The sequence below is a fragment of the Maylandia zebra genome, linkage group LG7 (genome assembly GCF_041146795.1).
Source record: "Maylandia zebra isolate NMK-2024a linkage group LG7, Mzebra_GT3a, whole genome shotgun sequence".
Lineage (NCBI taxonomy): Eukaryota > Metazoa > Chordata > Actinopteri > Cichliformes > Cichlidae > Maylandia > Maylandia zebra.
Window position 1 is genome coordinate 21,958,738 of NC_135173.1, and position 24,076 is coordinate 21,982,813.

Genomic DNA, 24,076 nt, shown 5'->3' on the forward strand with positions numbered 1-24,076 from the left:
TACCAATAACTCAAACAAAATTATGCTGCAGGTCCAAATTGTGGTGTCTGTTAAGTATGGGCAGCAGACATTGATCCAACAAATGGGGAAGGAAACATCACATTTGCAGGGGGCTGATGAAATGAAAATAATATATAGGAAAATCAAAAAGAACTAGGACTTATAATAAATCTTTAAGAAAATATGATATGATGTTAATGCAAAATGTTGTTCAGATTGGCCTACCCATTAAGGAGGAGCTAGAATACATGCAGACATACAGTGGCTTGCAAAAGTATTCGGCCCCCTTGAACTTTCCCACATTTTGTCACATTACAGCCACAAACATGAATCAATTTTATTGGAATTCCACGTGAAAGACCAACACAAAGTGGTGTACACGTGAGAAGTGGAACAAAAATCATACATGATTCCAAACATTTTTTACAAATGAATAACTGCAAAGTGGGGTGTGCGTAATTATTCAGCCCCCTTTGGTCTGAGTGCAGTCAGTTGCCCATAGACATTGCCTGATGAGTGCTAATGACTAAATAGAGTACACCTGTGTGTAATCTAATGTCAGTACAAATACAGCTGCTCTGTGACGGCCTCAGAGGTTGTCTAAGAGAATGTTGGGAGCAACAACACCATGAAGTCCAAAGAATACACCAGACAGGTCAGGGATAAAGTTATTGAGAAATTTAAAGCAGGCTTAGGCTACAAAAAGATTTCCCAAGCCTTGAACATCCCACGGAGCACTGTTCAAGCGATCATTCAGAAATGGAAGGAGTATGGCACAACTGTAAACCTACCAAGACAAGGCCGTCCACCTAAACTCACAGGCCGAACAAGGAGAGCACTGATCAGAAATGCAGCCCAGAGGCCCATGGTGACTCTGGACGACCTGCAGAGATCTACAGCTCAGGTGGGGGAATCTGTCCATAGGACAACTATTAGTCGTGCACTGCACAAAGTTGGCCTTTATGGAAGAGTGGCAAGAAGAAAGCCATTGTTAACAGAAAACCATAAGAAGTCCTGTTTGCAGTTTGCCACAAGCCATGTGGGGGACACAGCAAACATGTGGAAAAAGGTGCTCTGGTCAGATGAGACCAAAATGGAACTTTTTGGGCAAAATGCAAAACGCTATGTGTGGTGGAAAACTAACACTGCACATCACTCTGAACACACCATCCCCACTGTCAAATATGGTGGTGGCAGCATCATGCTCTGGGGGTGCTTCTCTTCAGCAGGGACAGGGAAGCTGGTCAGAGTTGATGGGAAGATGGATGGAGCCAAATACAGGGCAATCTTGGAAGAAAACCTCTTGGAGTCTGCAAAAGACTTGAGACTGGGGCGGAGGTTCACCTTCCAGCAGGACAACGACCCTAAACATAAAGCCAGGGCAACGAGGGAATGGTTTAAAACAAAACATCCATGTGTTAGAATGGCCCAGTCAAAGTCCAGATCTAAATCCAATCGAGAATCTGTGGCAAGATCTGAAAACTGCTGTTCACAAACGCTGCCCATCTAATCTGACTGAGCTGGAGCTGTTTGCAAAGAAGAATGGGCAAGAATTTCAGTCTCTAGATGTGCAAAGCTGGTAGAGACATACCCTAAAAGACTGGCAGCTGTAACTGCAGCAAAAAGTATTGACTCAGGGGGCTGAATAATTATGCACACCCCACTTTGCAATTATTTGTTTGTAAAAAAATGTTTGGAATCATGTATGATTTTTAAGATAAGATAAGATAGAACTTTATTAATCCCTCGGGTGGGTTCCTCTGGGAAATTCGACTTCCAAAAAAAAGCACAGCAACGTTCCACTTCTCACGTGTACACCACTTTGTATTGGTCTTTGATGTGGAATTCCAATAAAATTGATTCATGTTTGTGGCTGTAATGGGCCAAAATGTGGAAAAGTTCAAGGGGGTCGAATACTTTTGCAAGCCACTGTATATACACACATATGCTATAATCGTTATAGTAAATAAATCCTACATCCTAAGCATGTAGCACTCAATATATTCTATTGAGTTAATACATTTTATTTTACGAGTATATAAAAATAAAATACACAAATATGAACAAGTAAAGCAGACCTTAATAAATAATGTTGTATTTATTTATTTTCTCTTCCTTTCTCTATTTTCCGTAACCTTGATCAACAAACTCAATCTCTTCTCTTTCTTAAAAGCTTGTTCTTGCTGCAAACAAATATAAAACTGCCAACTTCTAAGAGAAATTATGGCAGCTTGGTGACCACAAAGACATGCCACAGTTATTTTGCTCTTTGATTTCCGCTTGGGGGCACAACTGCCAAGGAATAACATTAGAGAATGAGTCTTTGGCTTGGGCATATGGGTGTCCAGACACAAATTAATTCAGCAGTGATTGCAATACACTGTATCTCTAAGGGCACTATTGTGAATAATTTATGTATGTGTGTGTATGTATGTATGTATGTATGTATGTATGTATGTATGTATGTGTATATATATATATATATATATATATATATATATATATATATATATATATATATATATATACGCTATTAATTATTGTAATGCATGACTCAAAATTCTTCAGTGAAGTTAGTTTCTCATCATACTTGCATTTTCATCCTCGGTCTGGGAAATTATTTGAAGTCCTCGAGTGTTTTTCTCTGACCTTGCTAGAATTCTACCAGCTGCTATCTGAGTTTAGCACTGCACCACATGGTGTATGGCTTATTAATCACAATGAATCAAATGAAAAACAAAATCCACAGTTCTGTCTTGTTTGATTTACAACAATACACATTTCAGCATGGGCAACCCACTGCGATCCAAAGTCTGTCAGAAATGCACTCAAACAGAGCTGCATCTGTCAACATTCGCTGGAAATGGTTCAAACGCAAAGTAGTAGAATTTACACCACTGAGACCAAGAGCTTTTATTTAGTCACACTGAGGGATTTAATGTTTTTGAATTTGGGGTTCCCAGAGGTGTTATCAGCATTCTTTCATGATTAATTTTATTGACTGTAATGCTGAATTGTATCTGAATTGCTAATTTTTGTGCTTGGTATTGAAATTTTCTTCTTTCAGTACACTATTCTGCCTATGGGGAGGTAGGATGGTGTAGACTGGCCCTGGGCAAAACACTGGACTCAAAGCAAAAAGTGAGTGAGTGTAAAGGCCAGTCTTATGGCAGTGAAATAGTTACAAAAAGATTGATAATTTTTTTGTGTTCACACTGTAAAAAAGAAAAAGTTGAGAAAACTTAAAATTTCAAGGCAACATGATGCAAGAGATTTTTGAGTTTTCTCAACTTCTGCCAACTGTAGTTGACTTAACTAATATTTTCATGTTCTGCCAACTTGGATCTACTTGTTCACCTAATTAGGATAATCCTGTAAGTCTAACAAAGAAATTCTGGTTTCAATGCCATGTATTTCTGCCTTCACCAAACAAAGATATTCCTGTTGAATTAACATACAATTATTCCCTCCAAGGCCATGTATTCCTAAATTCACCAAACGCAGATATTCTTGTTGAATAATCATACAATTCTTACTCCAGTGAGTTGAAAATTTACCAATATAAATAAAGAAAAATGTATGCTGTTATCGTACTTGAAAAAACACTCAAACAGATATAGAATAAAACAAAGCACAACTGAATGTTATGTAAAAACTTATTTATTTTTTTCAACAGTGCTTTCAGTATATTTCAGAAGGTCATGGGCAGTGGGGTGAATTTCTGTAAAAAAGCAAACAAACAGAAAAAAACGTGTTGCCAGTTTCTTTAGGGTGCTTTGAGCACCCCAGCAGAGACATTAAAATTCCAGAGTCCAGAAAAAAAGAAAAGTGTCCAGCAGCTTAGTCATTCACGTTCACACCCTGGCTGTCCTGTAAAAGCTTAACTTAACTATTGCACACTAAATAGGGTAGTGCAACAAACAATTGCCTATGTACCCAGACATCGACATTTTACATGGGCTTACTATGATGAACTACAGAAGTCAAAAGTTATTAGAAATGTTACCATCAATGAACAGCGAACTATCAGGTAAAATACCAGTTCCATACTTCAGGTGGAGTGAAAAACACTATAACAAATCTTATAAAATCCTACAAGACAAAATTTCACCATAGATTCTCAATAATACAGATTCATCTGACTAATATTTACATTTCAAATAATCCCTTATCCACTTCAACTTCATATTGACCGACCAGGTCAAAATGAACCATTCTGTTTTGACTGTTCCTTCTTTTCTCCCTTCTTCCTTTCCTCCCTCTTTCCTTCACTTATTCCTAATTAATTTTAACAGTTCAAACACTAAATATGCAACTCTTTGTAACAGGTGAACGATTATATAGAGGGAAAGGGGTTGAACTACTGGGTTTTTTTTTTTTTTACATGACTCTACAATGCACTTGAACATGTTTAAGAACAAGTTAAACTCATGTCTGGCTTCCCCATTAACAGTCACAGCAAAAGCTTTGTTTTTAGAGACCTTATGCGCTGTGAGCATCGAGAGCCACCGAGTTCAAAAAAGATGCCCTGAATTGCTTCAAAGGTATAACTCATCTGCTTTGGATAATCAATGTTGAGGGCATACAGAAGGCCAAAGAGGTATGCCAAGGCAGTAGAGAGGTCTGGAATGTTATGTAGCACGATGTCCCCTTCCAACACAACAGCATGTTCTCGCACAGACGTATCGGCATCGTCATCTTGCAGGATGGTGAGGATGGCAACTGATGCACCGTTCAACACTGGTTCCAAAATGTCAGTGTCCTGAAGAGAAGAAAAGTAAAATATGAATTATTGAAAGCTAAGAAAAATTAAAGACAAAATACATTTCTAAAGATCTTAACTTTAACCTCTATACCATGATGCTCATTTGACTCATGGAGGTTTTAAAAAGAAAAAGCTTATTTTCCTTTAATTAACAGCACAATATCTTTCACCAACCAACCTTGTGATGAGTTTTGTACAAAAATATTTTCTGCTGTTGAACACCCACTAACAATGCCCAGGTGCTCCTCAGCAGAAAAAAAAGCAGCGAGAGTTATGACAACTGCAATCCTCACCATAAAATTATCTGGACTGCACTGAGGAAGTGGACATTTCCATTTTGGATTAAATCATCTTTTAAAAACATCTCATAGCAATTAGTTTTGCTTGCATTACTTTTTTGTACTTACTAAGCACTTCAGGAAAACCTGTGTTGCATCCTCTCTGAGGAAAATGGGCAGGCCTCTCAGTGCTGCTGTCTTTCGGTGGGACACAATGTCAGATGTCTAAAGAGCATTCAGTGGAAAACAAGCATTTAAATTAGTATAGTAACGTGGTGTACCTACACACAATGCAAAATCAGAACTCTTATAGTAATGAAAATAAAATACAGATCAGGCCCAGCAACATGTAAAACTTAAAAAAACAAAACACCATTTTAACGATTTTACTTTCTTTTTACAAATTAAATAAAATACCGCCAAATAAAAACAAAGTAATGACTGATTACATTCATTTCCATTGATGTGTTTTGGCTGAAGCCAACATTTTTTTCTGTTATGACAAAGGTATACTCTCTTCTAAAAATGTCAGGTAAAGGAGCACTTACCTGTTCATCAAGTTTATCCAAGAGGTCTTCCATGTCCTCACCAAGAGCTCCCTTCTTAGACCGGTATAGTTTCAGCAGGCCAGGCACAAATTTGTTGAGGGATGCATTGAACGTCCCTAGGAGGTCTTTGCTTGTGATCCGATGAAATTCTTCAGATATCTAAACAAGACAATAACCAAAATATTGCCATTTATTCAGCACAGAAAATTTCTGGGTAGCTGCCTTGTACAGTCTGCACCATGTTATATGCCTGACTGTGTTATCAACCGCAAAACCTACTTCAAAAATCTCTCATGAATACACATTTTGCACAGGAATAGAAACACCCTCCACAAAAAACAGTATCAATATGCAAATACATATTATGTTCTACGTTGCACCAAAATCTGTGACGAATCAGATTATGTGACCTGCCTTAGTATTCTTTCCCTAAAAATCTCAGTCTATAGAAGTCCTATTTCCAGCACTAAAATAAAAAAAACATACATGCTAAGTCAAAAATTATGTGATTGACTTTCTGTTTCACAGGAAGAACAATTTTGATTTAGCATGGGGACTCTTTTCTTGTACTGGCAGAAATGTTCAGGGTAAGAATATTATGACAGGTCAAATAATCTAATGGGTCACAGATTTCAATGTGGACTGGTTGCACAAGGTATAATAAAGTTGGCCAATGCATTACACCAGCAAATACTGTACTACTTCAATAATAGTCCATCTAGTATAAGTCATGCCCAATTTGAATAATAATTAAATTATAAATAAATTTGGACACTCTTACCTCCTCAGAGGAAAACAGCCCAGGCCATCTCTCCTGGACCTCAGATACCATAGGTTGACACTCCACAACCTCTCTCCGCCTGAGAGAAAATGTCAGCGCCATCTTCTGCTGTATGACTTTCAAGTTCTTTTGTTTCTTCTTCATTTCACTGACCAGAGCAACTCTTTCCTCTTCAAGAGTAGAATCATCATGGTGCTGTGGATAATCTGGGACATGATTGACCTCTCCACGTTTGGGCTTTTTAAGGGTGAAAGGACTGCTGGCTTCATCTTCTCCTTTCCTTTTCCTGTTTACATTTACTTCATTGCAGCCTGCCCGACGAAGCTTTGATCTGTAGTTTCCAAGTTTGTGCTTGATACTTGCTTTCCATCCCTCGTAGCCTGTGATGCTACCTGGCTCCTTCAGGCATGGATATTTGAGAACCAGTGCAGAAGCCACTGACTCAACCTCATCTTTCTCAGGGTAGGCTTTAATTTCAAACACTGCCTCTGCAATTTTATCCAAAATCTCCATCTTCATGTCTCTTGTTACTGCAAGGCCCTTCTTAGATTTTTCATATGTCACATTAGCCTTACACAATTTCAGTTCAACATCATGTGAAAACTTGGGAATAGAAAATGGAGAGGGCCACTCTGACACATGTCTTAAGTTCATCTGGATAGTATCGGTCCAGCTAGGCCTGAAATCATCAGAGTGCACACTTATTGTGTCCTGGGAAGAGACTGAAGCAGAGGACACTGAAGCAATGGATTGGTTAAGTGTAGATGAATCACAGTTCCACATTATATGCAGGACTGCACGCTCAGCTGGTAATTCAGATATTGCTGTAAGATTGCATATTGCATTTCCGAAATCTGGATCCTCAAACTGTAGTGAGAAGTCACCTGCAAGTTCAAGTCTTTCTTTAAGTATATCAATCAATTGTCCCACAGATGCTGGTACTTCAGGAAGCTGGACTCGCCGGGCTTCTCTGGAGGAAAGAACTACCCGAAGTAACAAAGTCTGAAAAGAGGAGAAAAAAAAGTTGGCAGAAAATCAATAGCCAAACACAATTAGAAGACAGTTGACACCTATACCATACAGCTGCCTTTTTCCAGATGAATCTGCTGACTACATTTGATTTGCAAATGATTTAGTCTACAAATGTAAAAAACACACACACACAAAATTTTTTTAAATAAAGCTCAAGTCTATATCCAAGTTTTCATTTTCTTCAGCCACTGTACTCAACTGGCCTACACTTGGGAAAACCTTCAATTCATTCAGCACAAAACTAATGCTTAATGAGGAGAAAACAAAGGAGAGAGAGATAATTTGGTGAGGATAGCAGAGTGATAGAAGAAAGAAGTGTGTGGAGAAGAAAAGAAAAAGCAAGGGGAAATGAGTTTTGAAGTAGAGTACAATAGAGAAAAAGGGTGGGTGAGAGGGGAGATCAGAATAGGAGACAGGGTGGAGGGGAGAGAACATACCATTATAAAGTTGCTTTAATAGAGAAGGTACGTCCTTGGGGTCACCATCAGCTTTCCACCAACTGTGTATGCTGTTAGAGGGTGATAATCCGTCAGCACATCTGGATCCAGCACAAGAAGGTCTGCACAGGTGTGTTCAACAAGCTCATAGGACCTGAAATGTTCAATGTACCAGGAACTCAGTCTTTTACAAATGAATGTCACCTCCTCTGCATTGACAAGAATGGTCACAATCTTGTGGAATTCTGGGAGGCCACTGCATTGCCCAGCAGATAAAATCATGCCCGCCACATACTGTGTCCCAAAAAAATGAACGGTTTTAGACAGAGACACACTGTCTAGATGAGGGTACTTCTTTTGTATTTCACACTTGATTGATGGATCCAATTCTGAAACCCTGACCACTTTCACATTGTCAACATAGAGCTTTGGTTTTAAAAGGTTCCCACTATCCAGATGGTATGCCATCATTTGCTGGTGTTTCAAGGAAAGAGTTAGCAGCACATTTTTCCAGTTGTGAGTGTCATGGACCACCTTTTTAAAGAAGCTATGTTTTGCTTCAAATCTCATCGTCCACAATTCCACTAACGGCCCATAGCAGCGTATAAGATGTGGGTAGTGGTCAATGAAGTGGTGTTTTGGCCTTAGTCTGAAGTCCGGAAAGGTACTGGTAAGCAACAAGCGATGATCCAGTAGTTTGCAAGATAAATAACACAATGCTTCCTCAGTGAGTCTGTTTGAGACAACAATGTCAACAATTTCCTTGAGGTCCATTAAAATCTCCCAAGCTGGCTCCTGTTCTGGTATCTTACATCCAATTATAAAAGGAAGTAAGCGCAGCAGTGTCCAATTTTCATGTCCATTACCAAAAACTGTTCCTTTCTCAAAGCTTGTTTTTGGAATTTTTTGAGGCTTGTTTACTTTGTCCGAATATTTGTAGGGAAATGATTTTATGAAGTTGTTTAATGTATCAAATGTAATGAACCCTTTTGAGATCAGCTTTTTTAAACATAAGGACAACTCCAAAGGAATGACGCCTTCAAAAAGGTCATGCAAAATATCTGGAGGAAATCCGGTTATTGGGTGAAAGAATAGTAAATGTTTGCTCAGTACACATTCCCTTTTTACCCCATTAACACTTTGGAGGTTGTCAGTTTGCCTAAGCTCTTCCAGAAATGAATTGTGTTGATCAACACCCCTCAATTGGAAGTCATTAACTTCAGTCGTTGCAATTTTGTCCCGACTTATCAAACAAAAGCGACAGAACTTGTCAACAGTAAAACTTTCATAAAAGCCTGCCAGACCATGTGCACCAAGGTTATCTGCGCTCACACAATATACAGTGCCCTTAATAAACTGGCTTACAACTTCCACAAAAATTCCCTCTTCTTCTAGACACCTTATATCTTTAATCAGTGGCTCAAAAAACTTTTCATAACCATATTGTTTGACATCCACACTTTTACCTAAGAGAGCAAGCTGAATTGAACAAAGATTAGATCGAAATCTGGGTGGTAAATTAAGAACTACCCAATATACTGCAGTAATCTTGTGACGTTTTCTAGAGGTGCCCAGTGGGTTACAAACTTCAAAATCATCAATATACAACCCCAAACTGATACATAAGTTTTGTTGTCCCAGTAACTTATTGCCCTTGTAGTACTTGCCGTCTTGAAATGACTTAAAGTGTCCAGATAAAGCTTCTTGATTAAATACAATTTGGTCCAAAAAATCTGCCCGTCCCAGTAAAGTCTCAAGTATCTTAGTGACAGATATATAAACAAAAGAGTTTTTATGAGCTGTGTTGTACAGATACTCTGTGGGTTCTACAACAGAAAACTGCTCTTTGAAATATATATTCCTTCTGTGATCTGTAGATAGGGAACCTTTCTCCGATGTTGTTAAAAGCAGTGGATTAGTTTGAACTAGGGCATTAGAAATGTCTTGCAAAACACAATCATTTACTTCTATTTCATGCTTTGAAAGGATCTCTTTTACACTGGTGAGAGTATGAATGTTAGAGAAAGAGAGCAGGTTATGGAAATCCTCTACAATCTTTTGTGTTGCAGCTCGAGAAACATGCAACACTGTTTGCATACACAGAAAGAGAGATGCCAGTTTGTGTTCAAGTGTCTCACTATCCACATCCTTTACAATCTTGTCAAGCTCATCTGGTCTCACAAAATTATAAGCTGATGTTCCTGCTTCACAATCAGATTGCTCACTTTCAATTATCTCATCTTCAGAAACAGTTCTTGCAATTGTTCGAAAATCCTCAAGTGTACAATTTTTATGGTTTCGACTTCTGTGAGAACTGAAGGTTGGGCGAATGTTTGTTTTAAAATTACACCTTAAAAAGGGACATTGTACGGTTTCTCGGTTCTTTAAATGATGTCCAAGATGGTTCCAAAAGGTTTTCTCACTGCAAATCTCCTTAAAGTCACACAATTCACACTGAAATGTGGAATTTTTGTGGATTTTTACTATTGAGTGTGACCTTGAGAGGTGTGATCGTAATGCTCCAGGTGTTTTAAATACACATACACAGTCTGTGTGAATGCATGGCCAATGTGCACCTTGTCCGTGATGAAGGCGGAAATGTTTCAAAAGAGTCTCTTGACTGGAGCTTGTGAATTTGCAAAATCGGCACTGCATGAAATCCACCCCTGAAACACAAGAGACATAGTCAATTTTGCCAAAAGCACTTTTGCAATGGGATAAAACATCCATATCTAACACACAGAAGGAATCCATAGATGCAGGAGCTGAATACATCAACAAGCCAAAACCAGAGACATCATGAAAAAAATATGTAAGGAATCATATTAACTTACATATGACCACTTGTCTACTATATCAAGTATATGATTGATAACATACATGACATGTAACATAAATGCAAGCTTGAATTCAAACATTTTTTTGTTACTATGATAAAAAAAATGCAATAACTATAGAAAAAAATAATACTATCTGTAACACAATATACATCAGCAACACACAATCATTCCTTAAATATTGTCTCCTTCCCCATTATGTAAAAAGCTCTGAAAATGTAGCAATCTTATAATACAGAGCATGAAGTACAACTTTAATTTGCGTGTGACATTAACTTACAGTACATTAGGCAATCTTACACCAGCTGACAAACTGTCAAGTCAGCTTTAAACATTACTTTAAAGTAACAGTGCTGCACCGGATAAACGGTGACTATTGAAAAAGTGAAAAAACAATATTAGACAATATGCAAGTTACTTATATCACTGTCATATAATTGGCGCACATATCCTACACCGACCCATGAAAGCGTCTCCATGACAACGCGTGCTTGGCCCAGTTTGTTGTCAATGTTAACATAACGTTTTCATGCAAAGATAACATTGAAACTGGTTACAAAACGGGTAATAAGCTAATAAGTTTTACCATGGCAGAAGTGCTGTAAAAAGCCAGTGTGAGATACCGTCATTTAGTGATGTCTGTCTAAATATCAGAGTGTTTAACATTAAACATTACTTTTTGCGCTGGCCACTACTCTGAGCTAAAGCCTTCAGAGGCTGCTTGTAGCCCGATTACGACACAGTGGCGCGACGAAGGCTGCCCAAATTCATAGTGGACTCCTCTAAATTTGTCCGAGAAATACGTCCTCCTTATAATAAGCATCTCTTAAAATGTTTGCAATATTGAAACATTTCAATATAATGTAGAAAAAAAACGAGAGAAAAAAAGTTACGGATCGGACTCCCCGATCCTTATTGCGCATGTGCAAATTCTACCTGTGGAATTAGTTTTAATATTACTCTTTCTGGGTCACAAAATAAACTTTTAAGATATTTTCAGGCGTTAATGTAGCTATGTAAATTGCTAATATCTGTTCAGTTTATTAAGACAACATATACTTGCAAGAGTGCGCCGACGCTTTCGGAGACGTCTGTTACCCACCAGCTCGATAGCTAGCCAAGGGGGGGGGGGGGGGGGGTGTGTCAATTAAGTCACTTAGATAACTTAAAAATGCTATTGTTGGCCTTTTTCAGTGTTTTACTAGTTCCATTCTCCCGGGTCCTCAGGAGGATGCAGCCTAGGCGCTTGTAGAAAATCTTAATAACACATGTAGTTAGCTTACCTGCTAGGGTAAATGGTCGGCAGCTCCAGCACCTGTCCAAAAGAATTATACACTCCAACTGCAGAAGTGAAAATCCTCAATGGTCGAAAAATTGCAATTTGCATCCAAATCCAGCCACGATGGTTCAAATTTTCTTAGGAGGTTTTTAGTCTAGAACACATGGTAAACCACTATCACACAGCTCAGGTCTGCTCAGGCTCAGTTGAAAGTCCGTTTGGTTTAGTTCAAACTTGTTCAGACCACATGTGCCAGTCATCTACGGGGTTTCCCACTGGTTCCCAACTTGACTCAGAAACTCTGCTCAAAAGTTGATAATCTTTGTTATGCTGTCTAGAAAATCTTAGTTAGGACAACAATGAAAGAAATTTGTTGGGTAGACAAGCTTTTTTAGGTTGTAAATAGAAAGTTTTATTTCTAAGTCAGTTTAATTTAAAAACTTTAGTGAAATCAACAATTGCTAGTTATCGTTTTTACAGTGCATAGACATGAATTGCTAAGTTTTTCTCGTAGAGAAACCAGGGATGTGTCACTATGGCAACCAGAAAAGCAAAGTTTGAAAAGATGTGATCACAACATTTTTATATGACTAGCTGGAAAAAAAGGTAACACATGGAATTAATAATGTATTTCAAACAATAGTTGAACATGATTCATCTTCATGAACTCAAAATAATTTTAAGAAATTTAAAGTGAGGAACACGAAAAAGTTTCTGCCCTATGACTGTGACTGTATCACCAACTGCCACGAGGCCGGGTATTTTATTCTACAAGCCCTCGCGTTTTGCAACATATTTACTTTGATAAGCATGTGTGAATGAGAAACACACTGAAAATTTGTAGTAGCTAGCAAAGATTAAAGGGTGCTATATTAGTGTGCATCATTTGACACTTCATTCTTCCTGAATCTGTAATCTGTATCATCACCAAAACATTTCTTGGTTTTGGTCTTCACAGGAAAAAAGATGTGGCTGACCTTCAGATTTGATCCCTGACATCCTCATTTAAGGAAGAGTTTCATTTTACTTAATCTTCGTGCTGCCTTCAAAACTGTATAAATACTTTGAGAAGTTTTATTTGGTGACTTTTGAGAACTGCTGGATTAAATAAATAAATTATTGATATAACAACAAAAATGTCTAATTTATTTATGGCTTTAATCTAACATCACATTTTAGTTATATTTCAAAAAGGAAAAAAACAATTTTAAACGACAGTCAGCAACATGAAATCTGTTCTCAAATCAGTGTGGTTTGTCCCAGCTTTTCACAGGTTGCAGGATAAGCACCTCTATGATGCTGTACAATAGCAGTTCCACTACAGCATGGCGATCAACAGAGTAAATGTGCAGTAGCAAATAAAACCATTTAACCTCTTCAACCTACCTACCCTTCAGAGGCAAATGACAAATACATTGATATTTGTACATACATTAAATCCTGTGCGCACATTCACAGCTGCTGAGGTACAAAAGTGTCGCATTCAGACTAGCCACGGTACTCAGCTGAATCTCATTATTTCAATGCCATTTCTGAGGCAATTACTAGGTGGGGAAATGCTAGGTCTGTATTGGGTGGCTTTATTTGTTCCAGGGCTATGGCCATTTCTCACTGTATGGGTCAGGGCAACTGGCCAGCTCCCTTGCAGTGTATGTTTAGTGTTTATGTGTCTCCAATGAGTAGTATTTGCGGATTGCACTGAGGTCATTATTAGCAGTTTCAGTGACAAAAAGCCAATGTCTGAATGGTTCCTTGGATTGCTACTGATGGGGTGAAATGTCAGAAAATAAATCTGCTTACTAGTAATAAAGAATGTTGGAAAAAATACAGGGAGCTTCAAAATGACCTGATGTTTTTGATATTTCATGAAATAATGTCCTTGCTATTCAGAAGCTGATTTTTTATTTTACACTTTTGCTTAGTAGTTTATACTAGTGAAGCTATACATCAATTGAAAGATTTTTTAAATTCTTCTTCAATTTTGCTTTGAAATTGAAGTATAGTAATCACCGTCAGCTGTGTGTGTATGATTACTCTATTTCGATTTCTTTTAATTAATTCATTTTGATAATGTCCCAGTACAAAAGCAATGTTATCTCTGATCACTTTCTACTGTAAGGTAACCTCCAGTTCAGCATGCTAAATGAAGACCCAGTTGAAGAGTAGAGACAGGTGAAGTTAGAAAAAGGATTTTTCTTCTTTTTAGTGACAATCACATAGAACCCTGAAAACAACAGACACCACTGCCGAGCAGATGATTTAGCACACAGAGGTAAAATCTATTGAACATGTAGCTGGAAGTGATGGAGAAGAGACGAAGATGCGGCACTTATTACTTTTTCATGCATGCATACATTACAATGTCTATTTATACAATTTCTCAAAGACTTTTTTCTCTTTTCAACAACATTCATGGTATAAAGTATTTCCGGTATCACTACAGTTGAAAACACACAAAACAATTGAAGAATGATAAAGTTCCTCAGCTCCCAGAAACAAATGTAGCAAAAACACATTTAGTATATCCTTCAGAATTTCTTTTAGTACATCTTTATATTTAGCTGTTCTCATGAATTGTAATCTTATTTTACTTTTTTATGGTTTTAATCCACGTCATAGTGACTCTGATGCAATGTGGATGTGTCTCCGGTGCGTGCTTATAGTGACTGGGTTCACTGTTCTGGCCTTGAGCTGAAGCATTTGAAAGTAATAACTTTGGCAGCACATGCTGTCAGATATTAAAGCCTTTCATGGTGGGAGGACTTTTTTTTTTTAACTCAGAAGAACTATTATAAAATAGTAGGTAACTTCTTTCACACAAGGAGCCCCCTGTGGTGCTAGATTTAATTTATAGAATTATTCTTGACACTGATGAGTGAAATGATGATTGAAGGTTAATTATATGCCAAGACCAAGGAAGGAAAGGCATATAACTATTCAACTATTTCTGCTCTAACAATGGTGTTCTATGACAGGTATCATAATCCCAAAGTTTAGTTTTGACTCCTATGTTGTATCCAGGATATTATACTGTATAATTAATATAGAGAATATTAAATACACCTTAGATTAATATGTTATTTAAAAAAAATATTATATAAGCTCCTTGACCCATTTTCCAAAGGAAGTTTTGACCTTTTAATTGCAATGCTTTGTCAGACTAATTAGTGTAAACAGCATAACAATCGGACAATATTTCACCATTCTATAGTTCTTCGTCAGATACAAAGATTTTTGAAGTCATGCTTGTATTACAGTCTTTCCCATAATTATTAATAAATGATATATAATACTTAAGTAAAGTCCAAATAATGCAGTAAGGATCTAATTTTTTTGGTGTAAAAACAAACAAACAAACAAGAAAAACAAAAAAACCAGGACCAGAATCCTCTGGGACAGCTGTGGATATGCCTTTGATTTATTTAGGATCCTCACATAGACTTACATTTTTACTTCAGCTGAAGTCAAAGAGTTGCTTGTCACAGCCTTGGGAAGAATCTAAGAATTAAAGGTGGGGCGGGCCACTACAAGTATCCCACTGATACCACAGCCAATAAACACTTGCTGCTCACAGCTGGAGACAAGCCAATGCCACAGGGAAGTCACTGGATTAAAAGGTCTCCAGAACAATTGACAGGGCAAGGTAGGCTCTGCAAACCATGTAGAATAATACATGTTGTAGCCCCCTGTTTACGCTCTATTCCGTTTGCAAAAAGCATGACAAATAATTTCTTTCATCATGTTTTCTATTCCTCTAGAAGTAGATAAACATTGTTGTTTATAGGCAAATCAAGCACCTCACTCTGGACTATGTATAGATGTTGCTGTATCTCATTCTAATTTTTATGACTTTGTCAACAATTTTGTCCCTAATGATATCATATCTACATGTTCTTGTTTCTGTCTTTATTAGTGCTTATTCTAAAAATAAAATGTGTTGCAGTCCCAGTCAAAAACACCTAATTTTGCCCTTGAAGATTTAATAAATTATTTGGTTAATATCTGCCATGGGTCCTAAAATAAAGTATCATACAGTATCAAGGGAGATAAGAGCTCTGTCAGACATTTCAAGGAATATAAAATCAGATGCTATTTCTGCCTTTGTTAAGTGGATGGGGAACTTCCCAGAAGTTAAAAGGACACTGGGGACACCTCCAGATCTACCTGAGACAGCTTGGGCATACCCTGGTCATGCCACGCATGAAAAAGAAGACCTGATACTGATAAACTGGAAGCCCCAATCCAAGCAGCAATGACACTCCTGGGAGAGAGGAAAACTCCACCTACTGATGTGAATGTCCAATTTTCAGCTGGAAACTCTTCTTGAAAAAGGTGTTTTCCCTTTGCTCCTGAAAAACATCTAACTGCTTGCTCCTCTTTTCACGTGCCAGGGTGAAAAGAGTGAGGCAAACTGTGTGTTTTAGTGTTTGGCTAGATAGTTTAGCTAGATAGTTTTCGTATTTGTCATATTTCATGTCGTCTCCAAGAATAAGTGGTTTCACTTTGTGTATGTGTGTATTTATATGTATGGCATCAGAAAGAACCTGTATTGGTTACACTGTTTAATGTAAAGAGAATGAACTAGCAAATACGGCTAAATCAATATGTTTATGATTGAAATGGATTACAAATTAAAGCACCAGAATGAATGTTTTCATAAAGCCAGTCCTGTGTGTGTTTTTCTTCCCTGACCTTTTTAGGAAATCATGAAATGTGTATTACCTATAAACAGTAAGTGTGTTTCATAACGCTTTGTGGCGTGTTTCTTTTTTTCACCGCTGATTACATTCATTTTTATATCTGGATTATTTTTGAAAGGAAACAGCAACAAACTCAAAGGACGACCTTGTGTCTTTATTTGGGAAGAAATTAATTGCTCATCATCAATTCAGTCATTTCAGGTTTCGTGACAAGCCTAAATAGCCTTGAACAGAGGTTGAGAGTGAAAGGCAGTGTGCTTTTTAATGTGAAGTAGTTTGTTGTTACAATGTACACAATACACCCTGCAGTATGAAACAAAAAGATTTTTTATTAATAGAATAGACAAGTAGAATCGTTGCCATTGTTTAAACATTTAAGTTGTTATGTGTTTATACAAAATTACAAATGTATGAGCTTATTTGTGTCATGCTTTAAAACGGCTACACCTTTTTCTAATTTAACCTCCTAGGACCTGGCATTCACATATGTGGACATCACATTTTGGGCTATTTAGACCAAAATACTCAATTTTGCTCTACAAGGGCCTGACATCCACCTACGAGGACATTATACTGCTACAGTTCTATCAAAATTTTAAACGAATATCCTCATATGTGGCTCTTATTTTTCTTAAAAACAAAAATAAGGTAAAAAATCAAATCTGGTAATTCTTTGTTTTTACATTCATCGGGCCCCAATATGCCCAAATATCAAAGAGAAATTTAAAATGAATGCCATGGAAGAGTTCGGGTCTTAGGAGGTTAATACGCATCCTTGCAAGGCCATTATATATTTTTGGAGGAATTTTTTTTGTCTTTTTTTGTCATTGACATCAAAAGCTGTTTTGATGGATTAACTTGTAAGAAATTGTCTGTTGAATGTGCAAGTGAAATCAGAGTATGAAACTCATGGCTTTTAAAAGACTGAACATGTAATTTATCCTGACTCTCTCCCTCTGTGTAATGCAGATGTTTACTCCAGTGTACTGTGGCTCCACACTGTGTGTCTACTGAGGCTTTTAAAGCCTGTGCCAATCTTTAATGTGACCCTGTAATTAATCTTCACGTCCTGAAAAAGCAGAAAACATCCAGCTCTTTTACCACCTTTGTAAACTACCCTTCTCGCTACAGGAAAGTCTAAATGCGACCTTCGGTGATATTTTCTACAGCCCCTTGAGCCCTACTTAGCTATTTACTTTTAAGGTTATTGACACAAAGTTGTGGGATAAGAAAGCTCTGAGACGAACAAGCTGCATAATTGCTTTTGTAAAGAACCCTTTTTGAAGTCTCAAGGGTTCTAATGTAATTCCCTTGATAATACCATTATCTAACATTGCTTTCTCCTTCCAACCATGATATTCACAGAGGTGTGAGTAATTGTGGTTTGAAGGAAAGACTGGGAGCTGTGCTCTAAGGGTTTGATCTGTGATCTATCTTTTTTTTTTCCTTTTTTTTCAAATGATTAATTGCCAGTCATTCTTTTTCAAAGATCAGCAGTTCAGATCATTAAGGCACCTCTGCATAGAACTTGGTGTGGCACACTTCATCTACTCTACCTCCCACCCACAGACTTACATCTCCAGTATTGTATAACCATACTTCACATTCTGCAAAAAAAAAAAAAAAAAAAAAAAAAGACCAAACAAATTGCTTCTCAATAGGGAGTAAATGACTCTCACAATCAATGCTATTTTCCTCAGATGCAACACATTAGTTACTGCCACTTGATACCATAGAAGGTTATTTGTCAAACAGCTAGTTCATGCTTTCACTGAGGCTATATTTCTGGACTGGTTTTCCACTGAAAAAGACCGAAGAGAATAAAGACTAATTTAAACATGAAAGCAGACATGATGAAAAATATCACATCACATGTGCTATTAAGCACTCTTAAACCTTGCCGAGAACATATAAATCTTCTGCATGTAGGCGGCTTAGATGATGTCACTGTAAGAAGTGTGTTGAAAGGCTACATTCTCACATTGCAAAATACAGTAGGTTTGGATGTAATGGGCTGTTGCTGTGATCGGTGTCTTGTATCATCACAGCCAACTGCAGTATTCTGCTCGTCAAACTCCCTGAAACCAGGCCGGGGACACCTAGTCTCATTAAACCGATTTGCTTCTCACTGTAACTTGCCACACTTTGTTGCCAGCAGACAGAGTAATTGGCGGAATCAATTAAAGTCTGCTTACTGTCTTGCCATTGTACTGGCACACTCCACAGCTCTCCAGGGTAGAGAAGAACAAAGAATGTACATCTTCACCTGAGTAAAGCTGAAGCCAGTAATTTTAGAGCAAATTGTAGTGTTCATTAAAATACACTTAAATTGCAAACAACTGGCTGTTTTTTTTTTCTTTTACATTGAGAGATTTGTATTTATGTATTTATTTGTTACATTGAATAAAGCCAATGAGCAATATAAAGAATATAAATTAAAGGGAATTTCAGGTTTTTCCTTCACCTTAGAGCACTACTTTTCTTTCTATCTTTCTATTTTATTTGATTAAATTTTTTTTTTTTTTTTTACAGCAAGTAAACCATGATGGTAAAAAAAAATGTGAGGAATCAAATCACAATTTATTTAGATTTACATTTTTCACTGTGGATGAAAAAGTAATTTCTTGACTTCTGTTTCCTCTACTCTTGACCTTCAGGAGGAATACCTCTGTGTCTTTTATTCTCGGGTGTCTACAGTGCCTTGAGAAAATGGGTTTCTGCTTGAAGAGACAATAAGCATAGCTTGCTGGGCTGCATATTGGCTGTTATTTGTTTATCTTTCTCTTCTTATGTAAGCAAGTGAGACACACAGAGAGAACTGGTTTATTGTTCCCACCGTGTATCACATGTGACAGAATTTTCTGTCATCAACTTTGATTATTATGCAGGTAAAAGGAAGATTGAAAAAATCCAGGGCTGATACGATTTAAACATGCAGCAGTAGAAATTGAAAAATGGGAGTTTTCTTTTCTTTTGTTTTTTAGCAACCGATGATGTATTTCATGGTCGTATGAACAGGCCAATTGGATTAAGATTTTAGAAACTATTCAGTTCACTGTGAGTGTCAGCTAAGTTAGCCAGGAGCTGACAATAGAAATGAGCTTGATGCTGTTTAAAGTCATGTAGTTTAACCAGTTTTTCTTGGATTGCACATTCAAAGTAAGTATACTTTAATTGATCCTGCAATAATCCTGCATCTGGAACAACCACAAAACTAACTGAAAAATGGGTTTCATACAAATGCTCAGATGAGGGGTTTTTTTCTATCTTGTTTATTTTTTGAGACTCCTCACTGGATATGTTGATGTGGCAAAGCAGGGCAACCAATTCCCAAGATTAACACTATGAGAGTTTGTATGCCCTGACAGAAAAATAATATTTAGATTTGAAAGCTACTTTAAGAGGAAATCTGAAAATAAAATTGTCCCTGCTAGATTTTTTTTTTCATTTTCACAGGTACTAGTGTGTTAGAAATTACATGTTAAATTATGCATTTTCAGAGGTACCATATTTCTGGTTGATGCAGTATCAAATAAAGTGGCTACTTCCACTAAACTTCAACACAGAGAAAAAGCAGATACAGTGGCTCATACACAGAAACACGAAAAGTGAAGCTCTTCAGGTGCCATACTTCATACAATGGATCTGGTAAACTATTTCTTACAAAAAACACTTCCAACAAAATTACAAATAAATTAATAATAACAATTGAATGGCTGTTTTATAATTCCAGTCCATAGTAACTAAAGTTACTGTTTCATCAACAATTACCTCATGACTAGGTGGACTGAAACAGGCTGGTGAGGTACACTAACGACTTTTACTTTTTGTGAACTCAAAGTCAGTTGAAACCACCAAGCAATGCAGTGTAAGTCTTTAAAATGTTGTTTCTCCATTTGGTCTTAGAACTGAAGAAGCTTCTCGGATGAGAGGTAAAAACATCTAAAAGAAACTTAAAGAAGTGCAGTCGCTTTTTTTCTAAGCTCCTTAGACTATCATCACCTGGATGACTGAGAACCTACACAGACATCTTTGAAATGTTATGTAATACATGCCATGTTTTCTGTCTGCAGCTATTCAGTAGTTATATATGAGAAAATATGTTCTGTCAAAAGCCATTTTCACCAGTGTGGGTGTAGATTAAATTAAATTAAATTAAATGTGTTTGTGAGACAGGATGCAACAAGGTATGACAAAAATTTATGAAAGGGCAGGTAGTATGTGCAAGCTGAAGAGACAAGAAAAAAATACACCTAAGGTTTTTGCAAGGTCACATCCAAAACAAAACGGAAATGATTTCATTTTTCTTTGTGTGCTCAGTGAGTGGGACATTAATCAGGTAACAGAATTTTTTGCTTGTTGCATATTGCTTTCTTGCTGACGGTTGTGTGCAAACATTCAAGGCTCTATTTGGCTGTGTGTGTAACTGTGTGTACAAACCACACGCTGACACTCATCCTGACTGGGAAAACTCACAGTAGCAAAGACTACACCTGTCATACGTCAATAACTGGTTTTCTGCATTGTCACTGGTAGTCAGTTGCCCACCTCAAAAAAAAGTTTTAGAAAAGTTTATCTTGGGATATTCCCATTTTGCATAGCCGTCTTTTTTCCCCTTCCCATTGTTACTTATTAACTTTCATTAACTTTCTATGGTCTCTGGTTACCACACTGCTGCAAACTGCTTACTGTGTGGACAGGAAAACATAGAAAGGTGTTCAGAATCTGTTCTGATACGGGCTATTTCACTTCCAATGTCCCACTGTAAAATTGCATTGTTAGTACCTTTCTCTTATACTTTATCTATTCAATTCAATTCAATTTTATTTATATAGCGCCAAATCACAACAAAAGTCACCTCAAGGCGCTTTATAGATACAGAGAAAAGCCCAACAATCATATGACCCCCTATGAACTATTATGTTCTTTAAGACAATCAGCCATTATTCATTGTACTTTAAATTCATTTGTGGTCTGTCTGTCTGCTTTACGTGACAGCTATTGTGCAACCCTCCTCTTCTCAGTGTACACATCATTTGGGTCGTCCAACGCATCCCAATCAAAGTCTCCATCAACCATCTGGTTACTTTGCTCAATCAATCAATCTTTGCACAGATCATGTTCATATGTTGATCTGATCACTGGTTTTCTTGAGGTTATTATCTACTGAAGCATATTTTCAAAGTGATTATATGCAATAAAATCCATATAAATTAGGGAAAAAAATCCACTTACTTTTTCTGTGTTCCAACGTCAGTAACTTTGACAATGTCATATTTGCACTTTGATGAAATTTTTATTTTGATACCAAGATTGTTTACACAGAGTTTGTAATTGAAGAGAACTACTCTAATTATTTTTGGGCATGTCATTTTTGAGCAGGAACCTCAGTAAGACCTTTGGGGCTCAAGAGGATAAAAAGGCAACCACAGGCCCTTCTTCTTATATGTTGTATTTATTTTCATTTATAATTCTCCACTAATTATATGAGAAATTATTTTCTGTCATGTTTAATTTTTAATGACTGGATCATTTCCAGAAACTATTTTAAGACAGAAGTATCCAATCAGATTTTTGTTGACAAAGAAATCTTTTCAGTTGGCTCACTGCAGTTAGACTGTCATAACTGAAATACTATCAAAGCTATATGTGTTTGTATTTTGGGTTACACTGAATGGGATCAAAAAGTCATCATCCTAGGTATTCCTGATTGTAGTTAACACAAAACAGTGAAGCCAGCTTAGCATGTCCCTGTTGCTAAGACAACTTTCATTTAATATGTTGGCCTGACTTTTGTCCATGTTTTTCTTTTTTAAAATCACCACCTCACCATGCACTGTAAGCCATTACTTATCTGTTAAACACACCAATATTTATATGTAGCTTTAGCTCCAAATTATCGCTGCCAACCTTGGATGAGACTCAGTAGTATAATCTTTGGTAGCATAAGGCGCTTGCCAATATGTGGGGCAATGACCTTCATGCACTAATGCTTTTCAATCATTCTAAAAGCTGAGTCTCACCCCAACAGCTTTTAGACAGATAAAACTAAACCTTGGTGCTAACCCTTGGGTCTGTTTACAAACTAAACATATTTCCAACAAACTGCTATACTTCTACAATATCTGACTCCATTACTCACTTCTCCACAGCTGTATTTTTTTTTGTGATATAAGAAAAAAAATAATGCTAAAAAATGATCACCCCATTCCCTTTTGTGATTACACATTAATTTTGGAAAAATACATTGATGTCCTGCTGTCATTTCTTCTGAGCAAAGTCCTTGTGGAAATGATTACAGAACCCATTTCATATGTAAGACTAATGACTACTGAATATCCATTTAGGGGACCATTAAAACATACATCATAAGCAATAGAGATTAATTCCCTCATCTATTTTAATATCATTCCCAGTAATGATGCATATGTAATACACCTACACATGCATTCACAAAGAATGCAAATTCCTGAAAAATCATAATGTATCTGAATTTCTTGTCTACTGCGTGTCAAGAAAAGCAGTCACCTTTACAGAAAGAATTTTTCAAATCCAAGTTGTTCCCTCATTAGAAATGAGCTTCTTCATATTACATGTGATGATGCACAAAAGAAACCTGTATGCTTTTGTGTTGTATTCATGTACATAAACACAACACATTCTTCCATAGCAGCACCTCATGCCAAAACCAACATACATACATTACAAAGAAAAGAAAAGCCTGGGTGGTTTCATTCAAGCATGCACTTTTGCTTTGTGTGATATATTGGAGGCTGCATACCTGCTTATGTAAACATGCAGAGTTGGTGTATATTCTTGAGACAATGGAAGCAGAAAAGCTACACACCACAGAGCTCCACTGTGTAAATCCCTTTATATGATAGAAATATGGCCCCTGCATCCCTTGGAAAGCTGACCTTGGATTCTTGTTTTGCACTTAGCTGCAAGGATTAGAGGAAATCTTCCACAAACACACTTTTTGCTCCAAGAGATCAAGGCCTATTTTGCCTCAGCTTTATTTTAAAAAGAAAAACAAGGCTACTTTTGAACTGCAATCTTTGCCTATTGACAGAGAGGCAAAATGCTGTGCAAGGGGGTGATTTTTCTCTTATCATATTTTGCACGTATGTATGTGAGTGTGTGTCAAAAGTAGGTTGATAGTAAGTCAAGCTGAAAGGCAAAAAAAAAAACCTTACTGATATTCAGTTGTCTGAATAGAAAAGACTTCTCGAAAGTCAAATTAAACTCTTGGGCAACGTGACCTCCCCTTAAATTAACAACCCTTTCCCCCAAGCCTTTTAGCTCTTTTTCACCACCACATCAGCCTGTTTAAACAAGAACCACTGAACTTCAGATATGCTCTGAATAGCTGGATGACATTTGGACTGGACAAACTAAACGTCTCAAATTATTTTTCCA

General features: G+C 37.1%; 2 protein-coding genes across 3 annotated transcripts in view; both read right to left on the reverse strand.

Moving 5' to 3' along the window:
• lingo1a (leucine rich repeat and Ig domain containing 1a) overlaps window positions 1–24,076 on the reverse strand; it is a 135,478-nt gene that overhangs the window by 39,815 nt on the left and 71,587 nt on the right. The window lies entirely within an intron of this gene.
• LOC112435769 (sterile alpha motif domain-containing protein 3-like) lies at window positions 3,661–12,455 on the reverse strand. 2 transcript variants are annotated; one of them, XM_076886062.1, is made up of 7 exons: window positions 11,962–12,455; window positions 10,418–10,507; window positions 7,842–7,995; window positions 6,373–7,374; window positions 5,592–5,750; window positions 5,173–5,268; window positions 3,661–4,762 (listed from the first exon to the last, which is right to left on the reverse strand). In XM_076886062.1, exons 3-7 carry the CDS (start codon window positions 7,842–7,844, stop codon window positions 4,454–4,456), a joined length of 1,569 nt encoding a protein of 522 aa, XP_076742177.1. In that variant the 5' UTR covers window positions 7,845–7,995; window positions 10,418–10,507; window positions 11,962–12,455; the 3' UTR covers window positions 3,661–4,453. The 2 variants fall into 2 exon arrangements, with proteins under 2 accessions (XP_076742177.1, XP_076742176.1); XM_076886061.1 differs by having other exon boundaries at window positions 7,842–10,507.